The following is a 21,675-nucleotide window of genomic DNA, read 5'->3' as shown; positions in this document are numbered from 1 at the left end:
TAAGACGAAAGGGATTTGTAAGGGTGAGCGATTGAAGAAAATAATGGCTAGCAACGAGGTTAGGTAGGCAGTGTGGTAAGACAAGAAACAATCAATGACGAGACATGAGAGGTGGTCGGCAACAAGTATAGAAGACGGGGAGAAGGTTTTATAATCGCTAGAGAAAGATAGAGAGAGCATTGAGGAGATACCGTCGGAAAGAAAAGAAACGTTAGAGGAGACGCAACCAAAGGAGACGTAACAAAAGAAGTAGAAGAAGTTAAGAAGATGTTGGAAATAAATAAAAAAAAAAAAAAAAAGAGTTGAGGAGACGTCAAAGGGATAAATCATTCTTTTAAATTTTTACAACTTTCTACTCCATATGTGACGTGACGCTCTTTCATTGGCCCAGCAAATAAGTCTTTATTCATATCGCTCTCTTACAAGTGTGATTTATTTACACATAGATTATCTTTATTGTGCGAGGTAACTTAAAAATATATAGATGGTGAGTATAATTAAAATAACAAAAAATAAATAAGTGACTACACCCCAACATAAAAGAGCATCTAACTAACAAAAAAAAAAACATAGTTTAACTTTAATAATTTTTAGCTCATTAATTGATGGATGGTAATCGAGTTGTATAAAAACTTGACCAAAGTTTTGCCTTTGATTATTTGGGTCAGAGTGATGCTTAACTAACTAAATTAGATTACTTAGAGACTGATCAGATGCCAAATCAATCATTAACTCAATTCCACAGACATTAGATACTTAAATAAAGAAAAAAGAGATAAATATATCAGACATTCATTTCATTTCATTTCATAGAGTCAATAAATCAAGAAATATACATCATCATCATCATCATCATCATCATCATATTATATATTCGCCATATCTAGACTGCCTCCCACTCGAACTCGGGATGACTCGGCCGGGTCGACACAGCCCATGTTTGCCATCTCCATACCATATATATATATATATATATATATAAGCTAAGCAATTTTCTTTTTTCTTTTGTTTTTACCAAAAAACGAAAAGAAAAAGAAAAAAAAAAAAGGGAGAAAGAATATAAGAATCCCAGAAGTCAGTCAGGTAGACGGGGTCGGTCGACTAGCTCCAGGTGCCGACTCGTACTTAAATTAGTAGACCGATTTGTCGGGGAACCCTCGAACCAACGGTCGAGATTCGGCAGGAACACCAAGGCGATCCACGTGGGAGCATCTCTGGAAGTCTGAGTTGGTCTTGGCCCGGGACACAACTCGGAGTATCTCCAGGAAAAGCGACTCGTCGCAGGGCAGGGCCAGGGGCCCCTGGTTGGCGAACCCGTACTCTTCCTCGGCCTGAGCCAGGACTCGCCGGAAAACCGGATGGTTCAGATAGGACGCTCGCACGACGAACCTCCGGCACTCGCTCCCCACGCAGATCGCCACGTGTCCCGCCGGCACGTCCGCCGGAACTCTCCCCGCCGCGGCGGCCGCCTTCTTCCTCCACCGCAGCAGCATCTGCCGGACTCTGACAATGTGGCCGATCTTGTTGGACTTTCCGGTAAACGGTGACATTTTTTTTTTCCGGGCAAACGGGGAGCCTGTTGCTGCTGTGCGGCGTAGCTTATACGAAGAGCAGCGTGAGAAGTTTGAGTTGGGGAGAAGCGAACGAGAGTGCTGAGTCTTTATAAGGGGATGGTATGACAGAAATGCCCTTGGGAATGGAGGTATTTACGAGATTGCGTTGTTTGGTTTGGTTGGGTTTGGTTGTGATGTTGCCAAGGCCATGTGATGGGCAGACCAGAGGGAGGGATCATTGCTAACTTGGAAGTCAAGCTCCTCCCCCCCCCCCCAAAACAAATAAATGGACTAAAGTTGGATTACAACCCTACTGGGGATTACAATTTTTTCAAAATTGGGGCAGTACGTACACAATGTGTACAACTGCATGTACACACTCTGAATGAATCTAAGGAAATCTTGGGACAACTAACTAGGAATGTAGCAGCATGTGCATGCGCATGTGTATGTGTAGACAACTAACACTTAACTGGGTCTTAATATTCAATTACCTTCTTACACAATTACAATATGGTCCTTTCTGCAATTACAAGCCAACTTTAGTTTGACCAGACCAGAGGCTTTTACACTTTAAATCATGGCATGGTGGTGATTAGGAGGGAGGGAGGGAGGGAGGCACGCTAATCCAAGTAAACAAAAATTTTAATTAATTAATGTCTCTAATAAGTCAGTGGATTGAAATCAAATCCACCATCAAAGGCAAAGAAAGCCCCCACCACAAAATTGATCATCATCATGTTGCTGCTGCTTAACATCTCAAACTAAGACACAGATGTTTCTTCATTCATGATTAACTGTGCATTAAAGGACAAGGCCCTGGTGCTAATTTTTCTTGCATGGCCATGATCTCCTGTCTCCCCGCCTGCCTGCCTGTCCATCTATCTATCTTAACACAGCATGCACTACTACCACTCTAAGTAAAATAAAATACATAATTTCCTAAGATTTAGGGAATATATGATGGGGCCCCCCTCCCTCCCCCTGCCTCGTTAAGACAGTTAAGTTTGGTTATTAATTTACATCAAATGCAATACATACAAAAAAGGTTAATTTCAATCCCCGCATTTCATGGATCTCTCCATCAGGCCAATTAATTGAGGTTTTTGTGGCAATACCACGACGTACTTGTCTGTAGCTTATTAGGACTTGGGAGTTACCAAATATGAAGAAATAAAATATATCCAATCTCTTGGTGAAAAATAGAATTTCTATTAACTCATCTACTTGGAGACTAAGCAAGAAAATGAATGCATTGTACAGTTTAATTTCATCAACTAATGAGAAACTTTTACTGATATACAATAAATAAATACAAATAAAACATATTTATTATAACTTAACCATCACTCTTAATGTAATAATTAATTAAGATCATCCATTAAAAATTGTTTTAACAAATTTAGAACACAATTCTGCAATGGGCAGTGGCAATTAATTAATAATAGCAAGTGTAGTGTACTGTTCAGCCACCGACTTTTTACGGCCAAGTTACGAGTGGAGAGATGGGACTCCATTTCTCTTGTTGGAAGGTCATGGATTTGCAATTCCATATACATGATCTTATTTATATATATATATATATAGTATAATAATATAAACTTGTAGTTTTATATGGTACTATGTATATTATAACAATCTATCTTATTTCATAATAACATCATTGTATAACCTAATAAAGCATAATATCATAAAATATAACTATATTGTATTTAGGGTTGTAATTGAACTGAGCTAAGCCAAACTTTACTTTGCTCAAGCTCGGCTCGTCAAAAAAAAGTCAGGTTCGAGCTCGAGCTCATTAAGGATTTACTGAGATCGAGATCAACTCATCGACAACTCATTTAACATAATAAATGAGCTTGCTTGTAGTAACAATGAATATGATAAAAATAAAGCAGCGACACAAACGAATGATGTAGGTAGCAAAGGTGATGGCAGTGGTGAGAAAGAGACGTTGATGGTGAATGAAATGGATGACGGAAGCAGTGAGAAGGGTCGAGATGGATGGTGAAGATGGCGAGAAAGAAGTGTTGACAATGAGAGAAATACATGGTAGAGGCGACAAGATTAATGGCAATATAGAATGGTGTCAATGACAAAAATAACGAAAAGAAAGCATTGACAGCGAGAGAGACAGATATGGAGACAACAAGAATGACGAAGAAGGATGGCAAGAAAAATGCATCAATGGTAAGGGGGACAAATGGTGGAGACGAGTGAGATTTGACCTAGGGTTAGATTATGCTTTATAAATCAACAAATGAAAAATAAATGAGGAGATTTGAGATTAAATCCAATCCAAGCATAGAGACAGAAACCTTCCATCTCTACATCAGTCTCTTATCAAATCAAATACTAAATCCCTAGCTCATTTACAATCCTAATTATATTGTATTTTAATACATGATAATATTATAATATATAATAATATTTTAATTTAATATACTATTGCAATTTGAACTAGATTAGCTATTTCGAAATCTTCAAGGATGGAGGGTAATAGATGTAGTAGAAGTTCAAGAAAGCACAAAGTCTAAAGGGTGGAGCTAGATTTAGTGATTCAAGGCTTGCAGGCAGGTTAGTAAATAATAATAATAATAATAATTTTCAAAAGGGAAAAGTTTGAAGTTATATTATAAATATTTAATTATATTCAAATATAAAAAAAAAGATAATATATTGTTGACTCTATTGTTATTCGTGAACTTATCTTCAACTCAATTTGACTGCATCTTGGCCTAATTTTTTATAGCGAATATTATATTGTTTGCTCCTTTTTTATTTTTTTTATTAGACAGTAAATAAAAGCTTACAAATATAGGTTATGGGCTTGGTCAATGAAAGCCCACAAAAGCCAACCTGGCTATGGTCCAGCCCAGCCCAGCCCAGTCTTCTTTCAGACTACCACACTTTTTAGATCTCTATTTAAAAAGTTGATAAAAATCAATTAAGAATACAGAAAGAAGTTTTGTCGGTCGCAAAACCCGCTGCATCGTGCAGGTGGCAGCTTGTGATGGTTCCTGGTGTCCAAGCCAGGATAAATTATCCAGATAGGCCCAGTCGTCGTCCTTTTCCAAGCCCAACCGAATATATATATATATCTATATATATAATTTAGCTTTTGCAGCTTGTACACAAGGTTTCATATATAACAACAACAACAGGTGGTGGATGCATGGCGGCAGATGATCAGAATTGTGCTAGTGCGATGACGACGAGGCGAAGTGGGGCTCAGACGACGGCGCTGATGGACGGTTCAGATATAATAGCTTTGGTCCGGAACGAGCAAGTGTTTAGTAACTTCGTGGATCACAAGTTCCACGAACTCGACGGAGACGGCGACGGCAAGCTCTCCGTCAAAGAGCTGCAACCAGCCGTCGCTGATATCGGCGCCGCCCTTGGCCTCCCCCCTCAGGGTTCTTCTGCTCATTCCGACCATATCTACTCTCAGGTCTCTCTCTCTCTCTCTCTCCCTCTCGCGAATAGTGGATCACAAACAAGTTCTAATTTGATTGGGTCAATTAGATTATATCTGGTGACACTATTTAATATAATTCGAAAACTTAAATAGATGGATTAGATGAATTTCTCTCAAATTAAAGTTTAATTATTATCTTCCATTACATCACCCATAATATTTGAGAGAGGGTCACAAGTTTTAATTGAGTAAGTTTTAATTGAGTAGATAGGTTTGGATTAAAAGTCGTTCTACATATTGCTTGAGAGACCGAAAAGGGTCAAAAAAACCCAAATACTCTCGCCCCTGCTGCTCGTTCCCCTCTCTCTTCTATGGCCGTCTCTGCAACTATCGTCTTGTCGTTGCCTTAATTTGTCTTACCTCGCCTCTTTGTTGTATCCTTTGAGGATGCAGCGATGGTCAGCGAGACAATGGCGACAATTGCAAAGGCGGCCACAGAAAAGAAAGAGGAGAAAACAGCGGGGGCGAGGGCATTTGGGTCTTTTTGACCCCATTCGATAAGTCTGTTGGTAAATTTTTCGGACAAAGTAGATTAATCATTGGATTAAATGGACTTATGGTTGGGCTATATTGGTTCATGTCTATAGGCTATAGCATTTGTATGATTCATCACTACCCCTAGGGATAGAGATAGAGATGCTTTGTACTTTTCTTTTTCTTGGCATGATCATCTTTGTACGGGTTTTTTCGCTTGTGTTTTTGATTTCGACAGAGAAAATAAATCACAAGTGTAAGTTTCTGTCTCATTATACAATATAAGAATTGAACTCACGACCTACCGATACAAAATTAACATATCACTTACCTGACCGCTCAATTTATACTTGAGGCTTGTATTTTCTTTTTTCTTAAAAACATATATTCAATGCTCATCTCATGTCACCAAGTTTTTTAGCATCTTCTACTTCTTATAAGGATATACGTCTTTACTTATAATATAAGGATATTAGTTTTCTTTCATTTAAGCTGTTGATTCGACTTAATTTGTATTTTTAAAATTTTTATTATTTTAATTATATTTTTAAATTTATTTATATCAATAAATTTATCGAGATATATAATTAGTTTAAAATTACATAATTTAAAGTATAATTAAAATAATAAAAAAATTAAAATATAATTGATTCAAAGAATGTCTTTTAAATAATAAAAAAAATATGGCCAAAATGTATTGTTAAAATAATATCATAAACATAGTCTTATCGAGACACACACATATATATTAATATATATATATATATATACGCACTTACAGGTTTTGAGTGAATTCACTCATGGCACGGCGGAGAGGGTGAGTAAGGCTGAGTTCAGAAAGGTTCTCTCCGATATTCTTCTGGGCATGGCCGCCGGCTTAAAGTGCGACCCTGTCCTCATTCTTCGCGTCGACGGCCAAGACCTCTGCCACTTCATTCACAGCTCAGCTTTCGAACCCGAGATGGTTTCCATATTCTCCGAGATAGAGCCACTGCCCGGGGGAACCCTCAAACACACCATTGTTCGCGCTTTTCAGAAGCTTTCACTCCATCACATAATGCCTCCCGCTTCAGATTCTTGGGTAATTTATGCATTAACTTCTTCAGGGACCAAAAATTGATTGAAAGTTCTATTATGACCTTGATGGTATTTCTTCGTCGAGCAGGTTATGAGCAACGTTATAGAGGCTGCTCTGCGATCATGCGATGGCGATTATGATCGGCAAGACATCTCTCAAGATAGCTTTCTGGCGGCGTTCATGAAAGCGGCGGAGATGGCCGTCCAGAGCCTCAACGAGCGGCCTGTGATGGTTGCCCACAGCGAGAAGACCTTTAATGGAGACGGCATCAAGAGACTGTTATCCAACAAAATCGAACTGGACAAGGTCGGTATCTTCCCCTTCTTATTTAGCTTTTCTAATCATAGTCTATCAGATTACTCATGGTTCGCCATTTCTGTCCTGCAATTCCTTCAGACACTGCAAATAGCACTGAAAAGCGTGCCAAAAGATCGACATCGGAAGATGTCCAAGGAGTATCTGCGGGTGGCGCTCGATACGGTGGCGCCGGCGGCCGGTTTACCGCCCTTAGGCGCCGTTGATCAGGTACCGCAATTCAATGATTAAATTGCTTTGGCTTTCTGATCGATTTAGTTATAATAATCGGGCAGATGGACAAGATTATGGCGGAGGCGTTGAAGATGCTGGATGCCGACGACGGGAAGGCGGTGAAAGAAGGGGAATTCGGGAAGATATTGACGGAAATACTGGGGAGCATCATGCTGCAGTTGGAAGGCAACCCGATATCGGTTTCCACGGATTCAGTGGTGCACCAGCCCCTTCCATCTGCTTCGTCCCTCTTGCGGACTACTCAATCGGAACCCTAGAACTAGAAGAAGAGAAGCAGACGAGAAATGGTTGAGATATATGTAATCTGCAAGAGCACGTACGCTTGCTCGCTTTGGATTGATCCTTTGCCGTTGCGGCCATGAAAACGAACTCGTTTCTAACTGGGGGTTGAATTGAATGAATGTCCATACAGCGGATGTAAGGGCTTTGGGTTGCTTGCTTAGGCGTGGAGAGCCGTTGCTTGATATCACAAACCATCTCTATTGAACAACAAAGGAACAATGTACGTTCATTGTTATTTGGGTAACGTTTGCTTAAAATGATATAAAGTATGTAGTAAGATAAGATTAAAATATGCTCCACAATATAAGTCGAGTAATTGAATGAGCAATATGTTGGTGTCAATCCGATAAATTGCAAGTTCAATCCTCATCTTGTTTAAAAATTAAAGGTCCAACTTGCGTTTACTATTCCTGACGTAATCGAAAGCATAAAGAGTCGCATAAAAACAGTTATTCCAAAATAAGATTAGAATGTTTTCTATATTAAGGTATAAAATAGTTAACGTAATATTTTTAAAATACTCTTATCTAGAATATTTTTTATATATTATTTTTTATTTATATTTTAATTAACAAATATTACTTTAACTGTTAATTGTAAATTTATTATTTTTTTAATTTTAATATTATATATTTATATTTTCACACAACTATTTTGTAGATATAATATGTTTTTTTTTTCTAAAAATTACGAAACACAATAAAAAAATGTTATATTTACAAATAAGTTTGACATATAACCCCGTATAAATTCACGTTACACATAGCAATGTGGCAAAACTAGATATGGCCCATGTCATTCACCACCGGATGTTGCTTGTAAAGCTCCGCCAGCCGGCGCATCCTAGATGTTCGCCAAAATGCTTCAGTGACAGCGGACGGGTGTCTATATGGCTGCAGCTTTAAGTCCATTGTGGCATAGCAGTGTGGCAAAACTAGATATGGCCCATGTCGTATACCACCGGATGTTGCTTGTAAAGCGCCGCCAGCCGGCGCATCCTAGATGTTCGCCAAAATGCTTCAGTGACAGTGGACGCGTGTCTATATGCCTGCAGCCTTAAGTCCATTGTAGCATAGCAGTGTGGCAAAACTAGATATGGCCCATGTCATATACCACCGGATGGTGCTTGTAAAGCTCCGCCAGCCGGCGCATCCTAGATGCTCGCCGAAATGCTTCAGTGACAGTGGACGCGCGTCTATATATATGCCTGCAGCTGCAGGTCAATCTGGTTCCAAACTTAGAAAATTATGAACAAAACTTGACGGGATTGAACTGATATACCGATGTCTCTTATGATTGTTTTGGGTACTTTTCGAGGGTGCTTGGTGTTTGGATGTGAGGGTGAACAGGAGCTTTTAGCCTTTTACAGAACTGTACATCGCATGACTGGTGCTTCTTGTTTTAGTGGGTTTAAAGGCATATTTGGATTTACATGGATGCTAGTCCCAAGCACGACGAATTCCCCTATCTGAGTAACAAAAGGATTATTTCTGGGGCTTCATAGATACATCCATCAAAAGAATATTACAAAGAACCGGATTAGTAAATATTTGAATTTGTTTAGCAATATTTTGTAGGGAATTTTCTTCCACTTTATCTTTTCACATTCCTTAGTGTGGTAAATATGAGAGAATATTACAGAACATATAGGGTAAATCTAGATTTTTTGGGGGGGCGTAAAAGGTTAGCATCAATACGTCATAGAGAGCGAGTTTTAGAGGCAACAATAAGATTGTTTCTTTGTAATTGGAGGGTCACATGCTCAAATTACAAAATAATTTCTTTGCAAAGCAAAATTAAGACTGCATACAAAAATAATCCTATATAACCCTTGTTAAACTGGGAGGATCGTGAAAAATGGGGGGTTAGTATCCTAGGAATGTACTTGTACAGTATACCGTACTTTTATCAGCAGGAACAGTTACAACCTTGTCAAGCAAGTAATATAACAAGGTATAATATCTTGCCTTCTGTTTGGAATTTTATGCACGAGCTGCCCCTGTATATCCCAGACCAAAAGGGAGGAGATAGTGGAGAAGACAAAGCAGGCTTTCTAGAGGCTTGTGTTTTGTTGTTTAGTACATATTCATCCTTAGATGTTGTTTAGTAAATATTCATCCTTAGTACTCGGAACACTCTGGGACTTTATCTTCAGAATTTGTCTGTTCTAGATTGTTGATGTTTCCAATGATTGTATTTTGTTGCAAACAAGGACAGTTGATATGGCGCTGAGGTGGCTCTGCATAGGCTTAGGGCATATCCTTCCTTGATTGTAAATTTTTCAGGAAGACCCCATGAATTTGTCTCCTTCAACTATAGGAGCTTCAATCCATCTCAACCTGCTAATCTCCAGAGGGAGGATGGCGTTAACTACCTTTCCACTGACATTGATATTATTACTTTCCATGTGCAGACTTTCAGGCATCGTACTTTCCTTTTGTTTCTTATTTGATTTTTCTTTCTCCCAAGGAATTGTTCATTACTAACTTGGATGCTTTCTTTGTTGCAGCCTGCTATGATCCCTTGGATCCTAATGGTAACATCACAGTTACCTTTGACATACTTCAATGGAGAATTGATGGATATGTGGTTAGTATAAAAATCAATGGTATCTTCTTATGGCTGCTTTAAATTGTCATACGGTTCAAGCAGAGAGTCAAGTTGTTTGATCGAATATGTTGCATTTTTTCAATACACATCAATAAATGGTGAGCATCTTTGCAAAAATCGCTTAATTCCAATATGCTGCACGGACTGCATTTGATGAGTATATCATCTCTGACTATATTCAATTAACTCTGGTGATTGGGCTGTCAGAAATATGTTGGGATTTCAGTCTAAATCTCACTATATGATCTACTGTGATCAATGCATTGCACATGCTCAACTGGCCATGTAAATCTTGCTTCTCCACTCTGATTGTTAGCAAAGCAGCCTTGGGGTTCTGGACTAATTGGGAGTGGAGAAATTAGAAATAAGCTTATCTTCACAAAGTACAAGGTATACAATGTCCAATGGCAGTTTTGTGTTTTGAAGATCATTTGCTTTTCAAAACAAACTTGTCTATAGATTTAGGATAGGGTGAATAAATGGAACTTAAAAAGAAAAGGACATAGAAAGGTCAAAAATCATATGTTAATACTGAATGAACTGCTGATTTTCTGGTTAGTAGATAAAACAAAGACAAGCCTCAAGTGAAATGAGCTAGTAGGATGTTGTTTTAATTCCATTACTTCTGCAGTCAATGCAGTTTTGATCATTGCATCCTTCATTTTTGAATTACTTGCAGTTATTAGTAAAAAAAAATTCTCCTTCTCTAAAGCAGGTGTTGTTTTTAGGTAAGGGTAACCATCCAGAACTATTATCAGTATCGTCATTTTGACCAATCTGGTTGGCAACTCGGGTGGACATGGTCCAAAAATGAGGTTATCTGGTCAATGCTTGGTGCTTTTGCAACCCAACAGGGGAATTGCTCATCCTTCAAATCCGAAGTACCACACTCCTGCAAGAAGGACCCCATTATAGTTGATCTCATGCCAGATACTGCACCCATTAATAGGTCAGAAGGCTGCTGTCATGGTGGCCGCCTTGCTGCCTGGGCTATCAACCCTTCCACGTCATTCTCATCTTTCCTGATTACAGTTGGAAACTTGGAAAGTAATACTCCTGGATACAAGCCTTTAAATCTTACCCTCATGGCACCTGGACCTGGTTACACTTGTGGGCCAATGGTGGACACTGACCCTACAGTTTCATCAGTTATTGGGGGTAGAAGAGAAGAGCAGGTTTTCAGTAAGTGTTTCACTGTCAATCACTGCATAAAACAAACCTAGTTCACTGGTCTAGCAAATTATGAAGTATAAGACTCTTCAAGATTCTGGAGGATCCCATAAATTTGATGAATACATTAGGATTGCCTTAGCGTTAAAGGATGTCCCCATTGCACGACCCTCCCTTGTGAGGGTTGGGGAGGATCGTTTTCATGCACAGCACAAAAAAGTGAACTTTCTACAGAACGGAATTGGCTGAGTTGGATGATTCTTTCTTTATCAGACTGTCATTAGTTAGAAGAAAACTACACGCAATAGTTAGTTATTTTGAGGATCATTATTGCCTTCTAATAGAAGCCATGTTCTGATGATAACCTTGTGGTTTCCAGGGACATGGAAATCAACGTGCACATATTCTACTTACTTGGCTAACCGAATACCAATTTGTTGTGTTTCACTCTCAACGTTTTACAATCCAACCATTACATCATGCCCTCATTGTAGCTGTGGATGCAAACCTGCAGGAAATAACACAACATCATGTATTAGGTGAGCCATAGTTAGTGGCATGCTTAAATTTGAGACATGAAGCTGAATACATGCTCCCTCTTCCGGGTATATCAGTTTGTCAAAAATCTTTCTTTTTGTAGGTTTAATTGGCACTCATGTGGAATTTTTGTGTACTTAACAGAGAAGACTCGACTTCTATACAGTCAGTCAGTGATGCAGACATAGTTCACTGCACAGATCATATGTGCCCACTTCAAGTTCACTGGCACTTCAAGAACAACTACAGGGATCATTGGCGGCTAAAGCTGACTATCTCTAACTACAATTATAGAAGGAACTACTCAAACTGGAATGTATTAGTTCAGCACCCTGGTTTTAGCCAGACTTCAAGAAGTTATAGCTTCAACAGCACAATGCTTCCCACTGTTGGGATCACAGGTATTTCTTACCACTGGTCACTTTCAAATCTTTGTTATTTGGCCTTTTTCATACGTTAAGAAACACCATTTTGAACCGATTAAACCTGATAGAGCTTTTTATAAATGGAGATTGAACATGTATTATCATGCATAGTGTGCATAGTCTTAAAAGCGAAGTTGGGGTGAGCTCAGGCAGTTGTGAAAAGCACAACTCTCCTTGGGAAAAGGCCTTAGTGGGTGAGGCGTTGCACTGGGCACTTAAGGTGAGCTTTTACGCCCCAGGAGCCTGAGGTGTACGCCCAATGAACTACCCAAAATTTAATGAATTACCATTAGTTATAGTTGTTAGACATTTTGACTTTATTAGAGAACATATGATTAAAAAGCCACTAAGCAACTTAGAAATCTAAGAGACTGAAATAGATTAACTTATTTTATTTAACTAATATAATTTATTAGTGTTGTCAGTTACTAATCATTAAATTATTAACTTTTTCATGAATTACTTTGATTGTAGAACTTAATTTAATGAAAACTCTTATTTACTATTACTAAGCAAAAATTTATACTCTTGGGTAGTGTTTGTTAACCAAAATATAGATCGGAAAAAGTGAGATATGAAAAGTATTTCAGACAAAAGTTTTTTCCATTGTATCTATTAAATTTATCTGGCGACCCTTAAAAAATAAGTCATGCTACTTCTTATCTACGTTTTTTCAATTGAAGCCCACCAAATTTGTTTTGACAATTCCAAGTCTATCCGTGCAACATTAATCTCTCTTGAAGTAGTCAAAAAATGAATTGTTATAAAAATAAATATTATTAGTTTATAAATTAAAGCTTTTGAAATATTTATTTTCATAACAATCGAGTCACCCGCATGTGCGCTCCATAAACTTTGTCCATTCAATACAAAGTTATAACACGTCGCCTTGCCCCTTCGCCTTCTAAAACACTAACACTAGGTAGTAACATTTGTGTGAGCCTCTCTCCTGCATTCTAGCAATATATCCATGAATCCCATCCCATCCCATCCATCCTACTGTCCCATATATGGTCCCATTGTACTAGGCAATATTACATTATGGGTGATCAACATCAACTTGTGCCTTTTTCTTTAATTCTCATACAGTTTTCTGTAATTCAAAGAATTTGATGGGAATGCAAGAAAGATCTTTATTCATCGCCTATATGCTGAATTTCTGGTTCTATCAGAAATCATTAGATCATGTTTTCACAATGAAGCCAAAGTTCTTGAAGATGTTTTATTCATCTCTTGGGGCGATATTTGCATTCTGGATGTGATGTATTTCTGAGCTACGAAAGTTTTGCATGCAGATGAAGTTGCCCTCTTCTGGGGAATAGACTACTACAACACTGAGCTGCTGAACGCCCAAGAGAACCAAGTCGGTTCAGTGACGACAGAGATACTTCTGAAAAAGGACCCCAAGACATTCACATTGAGAAACGGATGGGCCTTCCCCAGAAGGATTTATGTCAATGGAGAGAACTGTCAAATGTCTCTTCCAGACTCTTTCCCAATGCTGCCAAATGGAAGCTCCAGCCACCACAAACCTACTCGTCCCCTATTGCTTCTTCTTCCTCTTCTGATCTATTTGACATTCAAAACATTTGCCGTTTGGCTCTGATCGCCCTTCTGACATGCCTGCATTATCATCAGCATTATTGCTTCTTCTGGCTTGTAAAATTCCTGCCAATAACAACCCAAAGTCCTCTCTGTCACGTCTCAATGCTTGCCATAATTCTGTCAAAAGTCGATGTTGTAAAGATTGGTGCTCTACGGTCGACTGTGAAACTTTCAGGTGATGAGTTTCTTTCTTATGATTCTTAAGTATGATGTATATTCTATTTCTTAGTATCATTTTTCTGAGGCCTTGAGGCCCCCTTTTGTTGTTGCCATGGCTACTGTGCATCAGTGAACCAGCTTGACTGCCATTCCTAGCTAATTTATTATAGATATATTGCTGTGAATGTTCTTATAACTTTTTGAATTATGATTTTTCTTTTTAATTCATTCATTACATCTTAATCATTTTTTATATTTTGTTAGGGATTATTTTTGTAAAATTGTTATTGACCCTTATTTAAGTTTGTGAATCAAATTGAGTTTTGCTCATCTTATTATCAACCTTAACCCCTTCTTGATAAGTAATGAACTAGTGAGTGTCATTGAACCTACTCGACTAAGTTAATAAAAATTAAGTTTTTGATAATTAAATAATTTTTTAAGAAAAGGGTTTATTCGGAATGAGTCTTTTACTTGACTTTTGTTACTAAAAATTCATAGAAAAGCCTAAGATTGCGTTCTCTTTACTGTTTTTAAGTTATTTTTAGTTTTTAATTTTCTAAAATAATAAAAATACGTTCTCTTTACTGTTTTTAAAAATGTATTTTTGAAAATAAAAAAAATTATAAATAAAACTCAAAACAATAAAAAGTTATTTTGAGTGTTTTCATCCAAAATAAATTTAAAACTCAAAACATATTTATTTATTTATATTTTATTATTGTAATGGAAAAAAATTATAAAATTTATTAATTTAAAAATTATATATTTTTTAATAATATTAACATTAAATATTTATAATTTACTTAATAATCAAATTTATTGAATAAAATATTATTAAAAAAATATTTTCAAAATTTCAAAGAGAACGCGTTTTCTAATTTTCTATTTTGAAAAATAGTTTTTCAAAATGACAAAGAGAACAGGTTTTTAATTTTCTAAAAACAGATTAGCAAAACAGAAAATTAAAAATGAATTTAAAACTCAAAATTAAAAATTAAAAAATAAAGAAAACGCACCCTAAGCGTCTGATTGCAAATCTATAAGTAAATTTTCGAGTGAAAAGCTCAAATCACTTTTTTAGCTTTTGGCAACACTTTAAAATAAACTTTTGGTTATCAATTTTATCTTTTTTTATATATATTTTACTTCAATTTGTTTTATAATAACTATTAATTTTTTTAATTTTATTATAATTTAGTCCATCTTTAAAATTTTCTTTGGACTCAGTCAAAAAATTAACATATGAAATGTATAAAATAAAAAAAATAAAAAATAAAAAACCGTTGTTTAATGTTTTGAAAATTTTGTACATATATATTGATGATTGTTTTTTAGACCAATTACCACGTGCTACCTTTGTAGCTGGATCTCGAGAATTGAACCTCAAACTTAGTGATGTCGAATCTCGGTGATAGAACCTGCAAGACAACGGAATGACGGGGCTAGGCTCTCCCAGGGTGGACTCTGACGCTCAAATTAATAGAATGAATACAGGTTGTCATAAATGTGAGAACTATAGAATTTTTTATACTTGATGAGGACCCTGATCAAGATGGAACGGGTCTCACGATTTGGCCTAGATCTTTCGGACTCCGCACCGGATTATTGACTTGTCACGTGTCAGTCTTTCGAGCAATCCACATGGCAAGCGAGGCCACTAGCGTGTAGGGATATTATTGTAATTTTAGATAATGTCACATCATATATATATATATATATATACACATAATTTTCGAAGAAGAAGAAGAAAGACCCAACAATGGGTTCTTCCGTTGTTGATTCTGTAATTGTGGCTATCGCGCGCTATTGACAATTGTTACTTTTATTTTTTTTTAACTTTTATTTTATGTATATATTATGTCATAATTTTTTGATAAAATTTTTAATAAATGAATAACTTGTTATAAAATGTAAAATTCAGGACCGTCATTTACCCCTTTAAAAAAGGGCTATTGGCATGAAAAAATTAAATATTTTTGTATTTTTACAATTTTATCTAAACATTTTAATTATAGTAATAGATGCATGATTTGGTCGATTAGTTGCAATTTTAATCAAGAGTCGAATCTGATTCAAGAGGTGTGTGCGTCTGGCATTTTAAAATATTTTGAATGGACCCTACGTTGAAACATGTAAAAAAATAAAAAAATATTAAATATATATATATATATATATATTATACACAAAGAGAATGAAGCAGGTGTAGAATGGAGATGATGACAACCGATTTGGAAGCTAAAGGCTTCGATCGATTTGGGCTTGCTCCTACTCACGACGACAATGACTAATCTGGGCTTCCTCATGTTCACACCCACCTCATAGAAAACAATTGACGACCCTTTATTCTTGCCAGCTAATAACGTCTTTTGTTGGTCTCTCTCCGTTGGTCACTTAAGCTAGCCCTATCAATGTCAACGATAGACCATCAAGCTTTCAGATTCTAGATCGACCTTCATCATTGCCTCTAACTTCTAAATCAGCCCCCACCTCTAGCCCAACATTGTCACCGTCCTCCTGCATCATCATCTCTGTCCTTCGCCTGCCTTTATTCTTTCTATGTATAATATATATAACACATATATGTTTTTTTTTTTTTTTTTTACGTATATCAACATAGGACCTAATTAAAATATTTTAAAATGTCATGTAGTATGTCACATCAGCGGGTGCATCTTGAATCAAATTTCGAGCGTGACCAAAATTGCAATTAATCGATCAAATCGGACGTTTATTGCCAAAATTAAAACATTTGGAAAAAAATCACAAAAACGCGAAAAAATTTAGTTTTTTCATGCTATTAGTTCTTTAAAAAATAAGTATTTAATGTCTTAATATAATTTTAGTTATTTTATAAAACGATAATAAAATATTGTTCAAACACCTATTACTTCTTGTTTTAAACATTAATAAGCACCACACTATGGCCACTATTTTATCAATATTACTTTTATAATATAATACAATAATAAAACACAAAACAATACAACAATCATAATATAAGATAGTATAACAAACAATACCAAATAGATTTTAAGCCCCCTGAAACAAACCATCACTTAAAAAGGCTCTAACTCCAATTAACCCAATATTGTGGGTCCCACGCAAACCATACAATTAACCCTTGTTTTAATTTTATCATACAGAAATTTGAAAAAAAAAAAAAATATAATTTGTATATTTTTGTAACCATTTGTGATTTTTTATATTTTTGTAACAATCTAATTTTTTTTATTATTTTGATTATATTAGTAAATTTGTATTTTTAAATTAATTTAATCTTTACATTTTGAAGTAAATAGAGTATCACAATTATCTTGTCATCTTATTTTATTTTTTTATATAAAAATATAAGAATTAAATTAATTTAAAAATATAATTTTAGAAATGTAATAGAAATAATAAAAAATCTGAATTAATATACAAGAAAAATGTTAAAGCATAGAGAATTAACTTAACTTGAAAAATAGAGTTTAAGAATATAATTAAAATAATAAAAAATATAAATTACTATAAAAATAAAGTGAAAGTATGGAAATAAAAATATAAAATTTGTAAAATAAATTTGTAAACAGTTGATATTTTAGGCATTGACTTGACTGGCTCTAAAGAGCCGTTTACGTTTTTTTCGAGGCAACATCTCTCTCTCTCTCTCTCTTTCTTTCTGGATTTTTTCATCCAAATTGGGTGCAATTAATTACGCCGCTCCAGCTTTGCTTTCGGAAGTTGCCCTTCTTTCTATCTCAGAGTCACAACAGCTTGCTGGCGACGGCCATGGCTCCTCCGCAAGAAGAGAAATCAAAAACTACAGAGGAGGAGTCCGTCACCATCCCCATCACTTCCGCCGCCGATAACCGCCGCATCTCGACTATCGCCATAATCATCGGTACACTTGTTTATTCCATCTCTCCTTCCGCATTTAAGCACACATAGACGGTGTATATGTATAAATGCATCAGCTATCTATTTATCGAGTTTTGCGGGATATGGACTGAGTTTTGGTTTGGATCACCAGCAATGCAGGCCGAAGCCAACCCTCTTGTCGACAGGTTCCAGCTCAAGGAGGACCTTGATTGTGTGTCAGTTTCTTCTTTTTCTTCTCCTTCTTCTTGTTATCGTTTGTTAATAATAATTAGGGCTTTGCGTTACTTAGCCCCTCCCAGGCTACGAAACAAATTATGTAACATTATACTTGTATTCAATATTCCCCCCCCATTTTTCTTTATTCAGTTTAGATTTACATTACATTCATAGGCAAATACATTCGTTGATGAAGCTGGTTAGAGCTGTGCGTTTTTTTTTATGGATAACTAGAGGTAGAGGATACACTAATTGTGCCAGAGCTCTTCTACTGGACACTGAAAGAAAAGCCGAAGCATTTAGATTTAGAGTCTTTTTTTCTTTCATAAATAAAAGAATAGGGCTTGCACAGTTATGTAGATGCATTACTTTTCAGTTTTTTCTGGGGAATGAATGATAATAGGAGTTATTTGAAAGTAAACAATTGAAAAATTGAGGCCAAATTTGGTGATCTTAATAGTGAGAGGGCTGTGTTTGAGGGGAACACCAAATCTAAATGTTATACATGTTTTTTGCACATCGTAGAATATATCCTTGAGATCCTTTTAATATTCAATGGTCAAGCTTGCCATTACCTAGCCTAGGGAATAGATATTTGATGTATCACATAGCTGCAACCTAATTATAGGATCGTGGGAGGCTGTGAACAATCTGGATATATATTAAAATTGTAAACACTTAGGGTGTGTTTGATTGCATGTAGTTGGAAAAGAAAACGTTTCCCAACTTCCATGGGAAACAAAAACCACCATCCCCTTGGAATTAATTTTCCATGGAAAATAGGCCAAAACATGCTTTAAAGAGTTGTACTGAATTCCATGGAAAATGCAGTGCGTCAAACAGCAAAGATGGAATTCAATTACTCAGATGTAACATTTTCCATGGAATTTCCATACTATCAAACACACTCTTATTGCTTTTTGTTTATATTAGAGTTTGCCTAGAGTATTAATGGCAGTGATAGCAGTGTCTTTGCATAGGTTATTATGCGGTTTTAGAGGGTAGAGATAGGCGGTGGCCTGACTTGTAATTAGCTGTTAAGTTGGGGGTAATCTGGTAATATCAATACCCGATTTTGTAATAGCCTAGGAGTTATCGCCCTAATATTCTATAAATAGGGCAAGGGGGGCTAGGCATCATTAACTCATGATATTATTGTTTCACGAGAAAGCTTTAAGAGAGGAAAGGCTGTGGTTTTAGAATAGTTTTTGTAATCTTGAGAGAAGGCTTGCAATCGTGGGGTGCAACCAGTTATACTGGTCATTGTTCTTTGTTCTTTGACTCAAAGAAGGCTGCTCTTGGAGGGTTCTTAGGCTGGATGTAGGGTTGTCCTAAAGGACAATCTGAATTAGGATATTCTCGGTGTTTTTGTGGATGTTTGGTTTGTGCGTTCTTATTCTTTCAATTCCGTTTCTGTTTCTGTTCATTTTGTATTTACTGTTGGCTTTTAATTCTGTTTGTGTTTTCTGTTCTGATTGATATCATTCAAACCGTGAATGATTGTGCATGTGAGAGGTGTGTTTTCGGCTAAAGATTCATATTTAAGTAACCCTAGGATAACAGTTTATATGATAAAGTGGTATTCAGAACAGGTAGAATACTGAAGGAAAATCTCTTCCTATAGCGGGACACCAAGTACCTCAAATAACAGGACGGAATTTTCTTGTACTGCCATCAATATGGAGTTTTAACTGACTACCTTGTTTTCACTTGATACAAGAATTTTGAGTTTCTAACTTTTTACTTGAGATGCAAACTTACCTTTTCTGAAGCTCTATTTTATATTTTAAGAAAGATAATAGGAGACAAAGAGGAATATGTATAACAGATGAAGCAAAAACCCTTCTATATATAAAATGTACCAAGAAATCAATAAATCTAAATCTATCGAATCTTACAAATTCACATGCATAAAATATATCTTAAACATTGCCTTCAAACTCAAAGGTGGTTTTGAATAAGCTATCTTATGTTGGCAAACAAGCTCAAGAAGACGACTAGGTGGATGTGACTATATAAAATATAGACAAGTTGATTAACTAAAGCCACAGTTTCCATGTGAAGAATGCCACCTATATGTACTGTTGGATTAAGTGGCCATCAATTTCAATATATATACTTTACTAGCGAAAAATATCATTATCAGTAATCTGAAAAATAGCCTGACAGTCACAGACTCACAATAAAAAAAGGAGCCGGGAGTTTGATAGACACCCATATCAATAAATAGTCATGGTACCCACATGGGCTCAAAAGGGCCGCTGCAAGTGCATGATACTCAACCTCAAAGGTAGATCATCTGCAGTGAATGAATTGACAACCATTATGATATTTTAGAAGTAACTAGGTGGAGGCGGCATGTCACATGAGTGAAATAGGGCTGGCTTGTGATAGCTAATCTCAGACACTAGTGGCTTGAGAGTAATAGTCAACAATAAATTGGCTAGATTCCTGACACATCTAATCAATTTTAGAGTCCAACTAAACTTATAAGGCAACATGACTTTTGCAATTGTATTGATTGGAAAACAAGTTCCAATCAAACTGGTATTCCTAAATCAGGAAGTAAAATTTGGTAATGGAGTAAAGATAGTAAATGGAGGCAAAATAGGACAATGAATACTTTCTTATCTTCTTCATGATTAGGAAAACTTAGCTTTTTTACTTGGAGGTCATGTTTTGGCACCAAAAACATAGCACCGCAACTTATGACTAGTAAAAAAAGTTTATTTGTTGGGATCAAGTGTTGTAGTTGGAAACTTAAGAGTCATCGAAAATGGAATTGATGGGTTCAATAATATCATTTTTGAGATGCCAGTATTTGACCCAAAAAATCAGAACATTAGAAAAGTTGCCTGAAAGTCACCAGAGAGGGTTGTCAGAGGACAAAAAAATTGCACAGAAAGCAATTGGAGGGTAGAGAGGTTGCTGAAGAGAAGTGCTGTAGAGAAATCCAGTGACAATGAATATTAGGTGAAAAGATTGCTAAATGCTGCCCGTAATTGTGGTTGTGACCAAAAAGAGAGCCAGAGCAGGTGACTGGAGCATCAGAGAGGGTGAAAAGCAGCAGAGAGATCAGAGGAGTTGCAAAATTCACTAGAGAAGACAATAAGTGTAGATGTCACACGGTTGGAGCATGTGAGGACCTACTAGGAGTCAAGCTTTCTGGGGGTGCATGGGGACACATATGGCAGGCGAATCAATGAGCAGAGGACACTAGGTGAAAACTAGGAGAACAGGGAATCAGATAGATGTATGGAGTGCCTGACAAGCAATTTAGAAATGTGTAGAAATCCGAATTAGGATCATTTAGTGGTCTAATACTATGAAGAAAGACAATAGAAGACAGAGGAATGTGTAGAATAAATGAGGCAAAAACTTTTCTACATTTGTTCTATATATTGGATATACAAGGAATGGCCTATGTGTAGGTATAAAGGCCAATGTAGAAAAATGGAACGAATAATTAAAATCAAATAAATTTAAATCAATAAAAAAAAATCTACATATATATGGAAGATATATCTTAGCAATGCTTATTTTGGATTTGAGTTACAATCTAATCTTTCAATAGCATTATACTGCTCTACATGATAGAAACACTGAAGTTGATGTATTTTAATTAACATTATTTTGGTATGTTTAGATAGTCCTGAAATTTTTCCTAGTTTT

The 21,675-nt window shown here is 36.2% G+C and overlaps 4 protein-coding genes across 4 annotated transcripts in view; 3 read left to right on the top strand and 1 right to left on the bottom strand.

The window, feature by feature from the left end:
- Window positions 1-762: 762 nt before the first annotated feature.
- On the bottom strand, window positions 763-1,773 carry LOC127802491 (auxin-induced protein 6B-like). Its single transcript, XM_052338325.1, has one exon. It carries the CDS (start codon window positions 1,548-1,550, stop codon window positions 1,131-1,133), a length of 420 nt encoding a protein of 139 aa, XP_052194285.1. The 5' UTR covers window positions 1,551-1,773; the 3' UTR covers window positions 763-1,130.
- A 2,902-nt stretch (window positions 1,774-4,675) lies between these two features.
- LOC127802310 (uncharacterized) lies at window positions 4,676-7,654 on the top strand. Its single transcript, XM_052338041.1, has 5 exons — window positions 4,676-5,007; window positions 6,290-6,589; window positions 6,674-6,892; window positions 6,983-7,111; window positions 7,177-7,654. The coding sequence occupies exons 1-5, from the start codon at window positions 4,732-4,734 to the stop codon at window positions 7,390-7,392; spliced, it is 1,140 nt and encodes a 379-aa protein (XP_052194001.1). The 5' UTR covers window positions 4,676-4,731; the 3' UTR covers window positions 7,393-7,654.
- A 533-nt stretch (window positions 7,655-8,187) lies between these two features.
- LOC127801192 (COBRA-like protein 1) lies at window positions 8,188-14,101 on the top strand. Its single transcript, XM_052336099.1, has 6 exons — window positions 8,188-9,838; window positions 9,927-10,006; window positions 10,756-11,209; window positions 11,577-11,736; window positions 11,879-12,135; window positions 13,455-14,101. Exons 1-6 carry the CDS (start codon window positions 9,712-9,714, stop codon window positions 13,763-13,765), a joined length of 1,389 nt encoding a protein of 462 aa, XP_052192059.1. The 5' UTR covers window positions 8,188-9,711; the 3' UTR covers window positions 13,766-14,101.
- A 3,463-nt stretch (window positions 14,102-17,564) lies between these two features.
- The window catches only part of LOC127801911 (5'-methylthioadenosine nucleosidase-like), a 42,883-nt gene continuing 38,772 nt past the window's right edge, over window positions 17,565-21,675 (top strand). The window contains exons 1-2 of the mRNA XM_052337443.1: window positions 17,565-17,809; window positions 17,939-18,002. Coding sequence (XP_052193403.1) covers window positions 17,698-17,809; window positions 17,939-18,002 — 176 coding nt within the window. The 5' untranslated portion in view covers window positions 17,565-17,697. The remainder of the gene's footprint in view (window positions 17,810-17,938; window positions 18,003-21,675) is intronic.

Source organism: Diospyros lotus, chromosome 5, assembly GCF_014633365.1.
Source record: "Diospyros lotus cultivar Yz01 chromosome 5, ASM1463336v1, whole genome shotgun sequence".
NCBI lineage: Eukaryota > Viridiplantae > Streptophyta > Magnoliopsida > Ericales > Ebenaceae > Diospyros > Diospyros lotus.
Note: the sequence above shows the minus strand (reverse complement) of the source record. Positions and strands in the feature narration are given on the sequence as shown.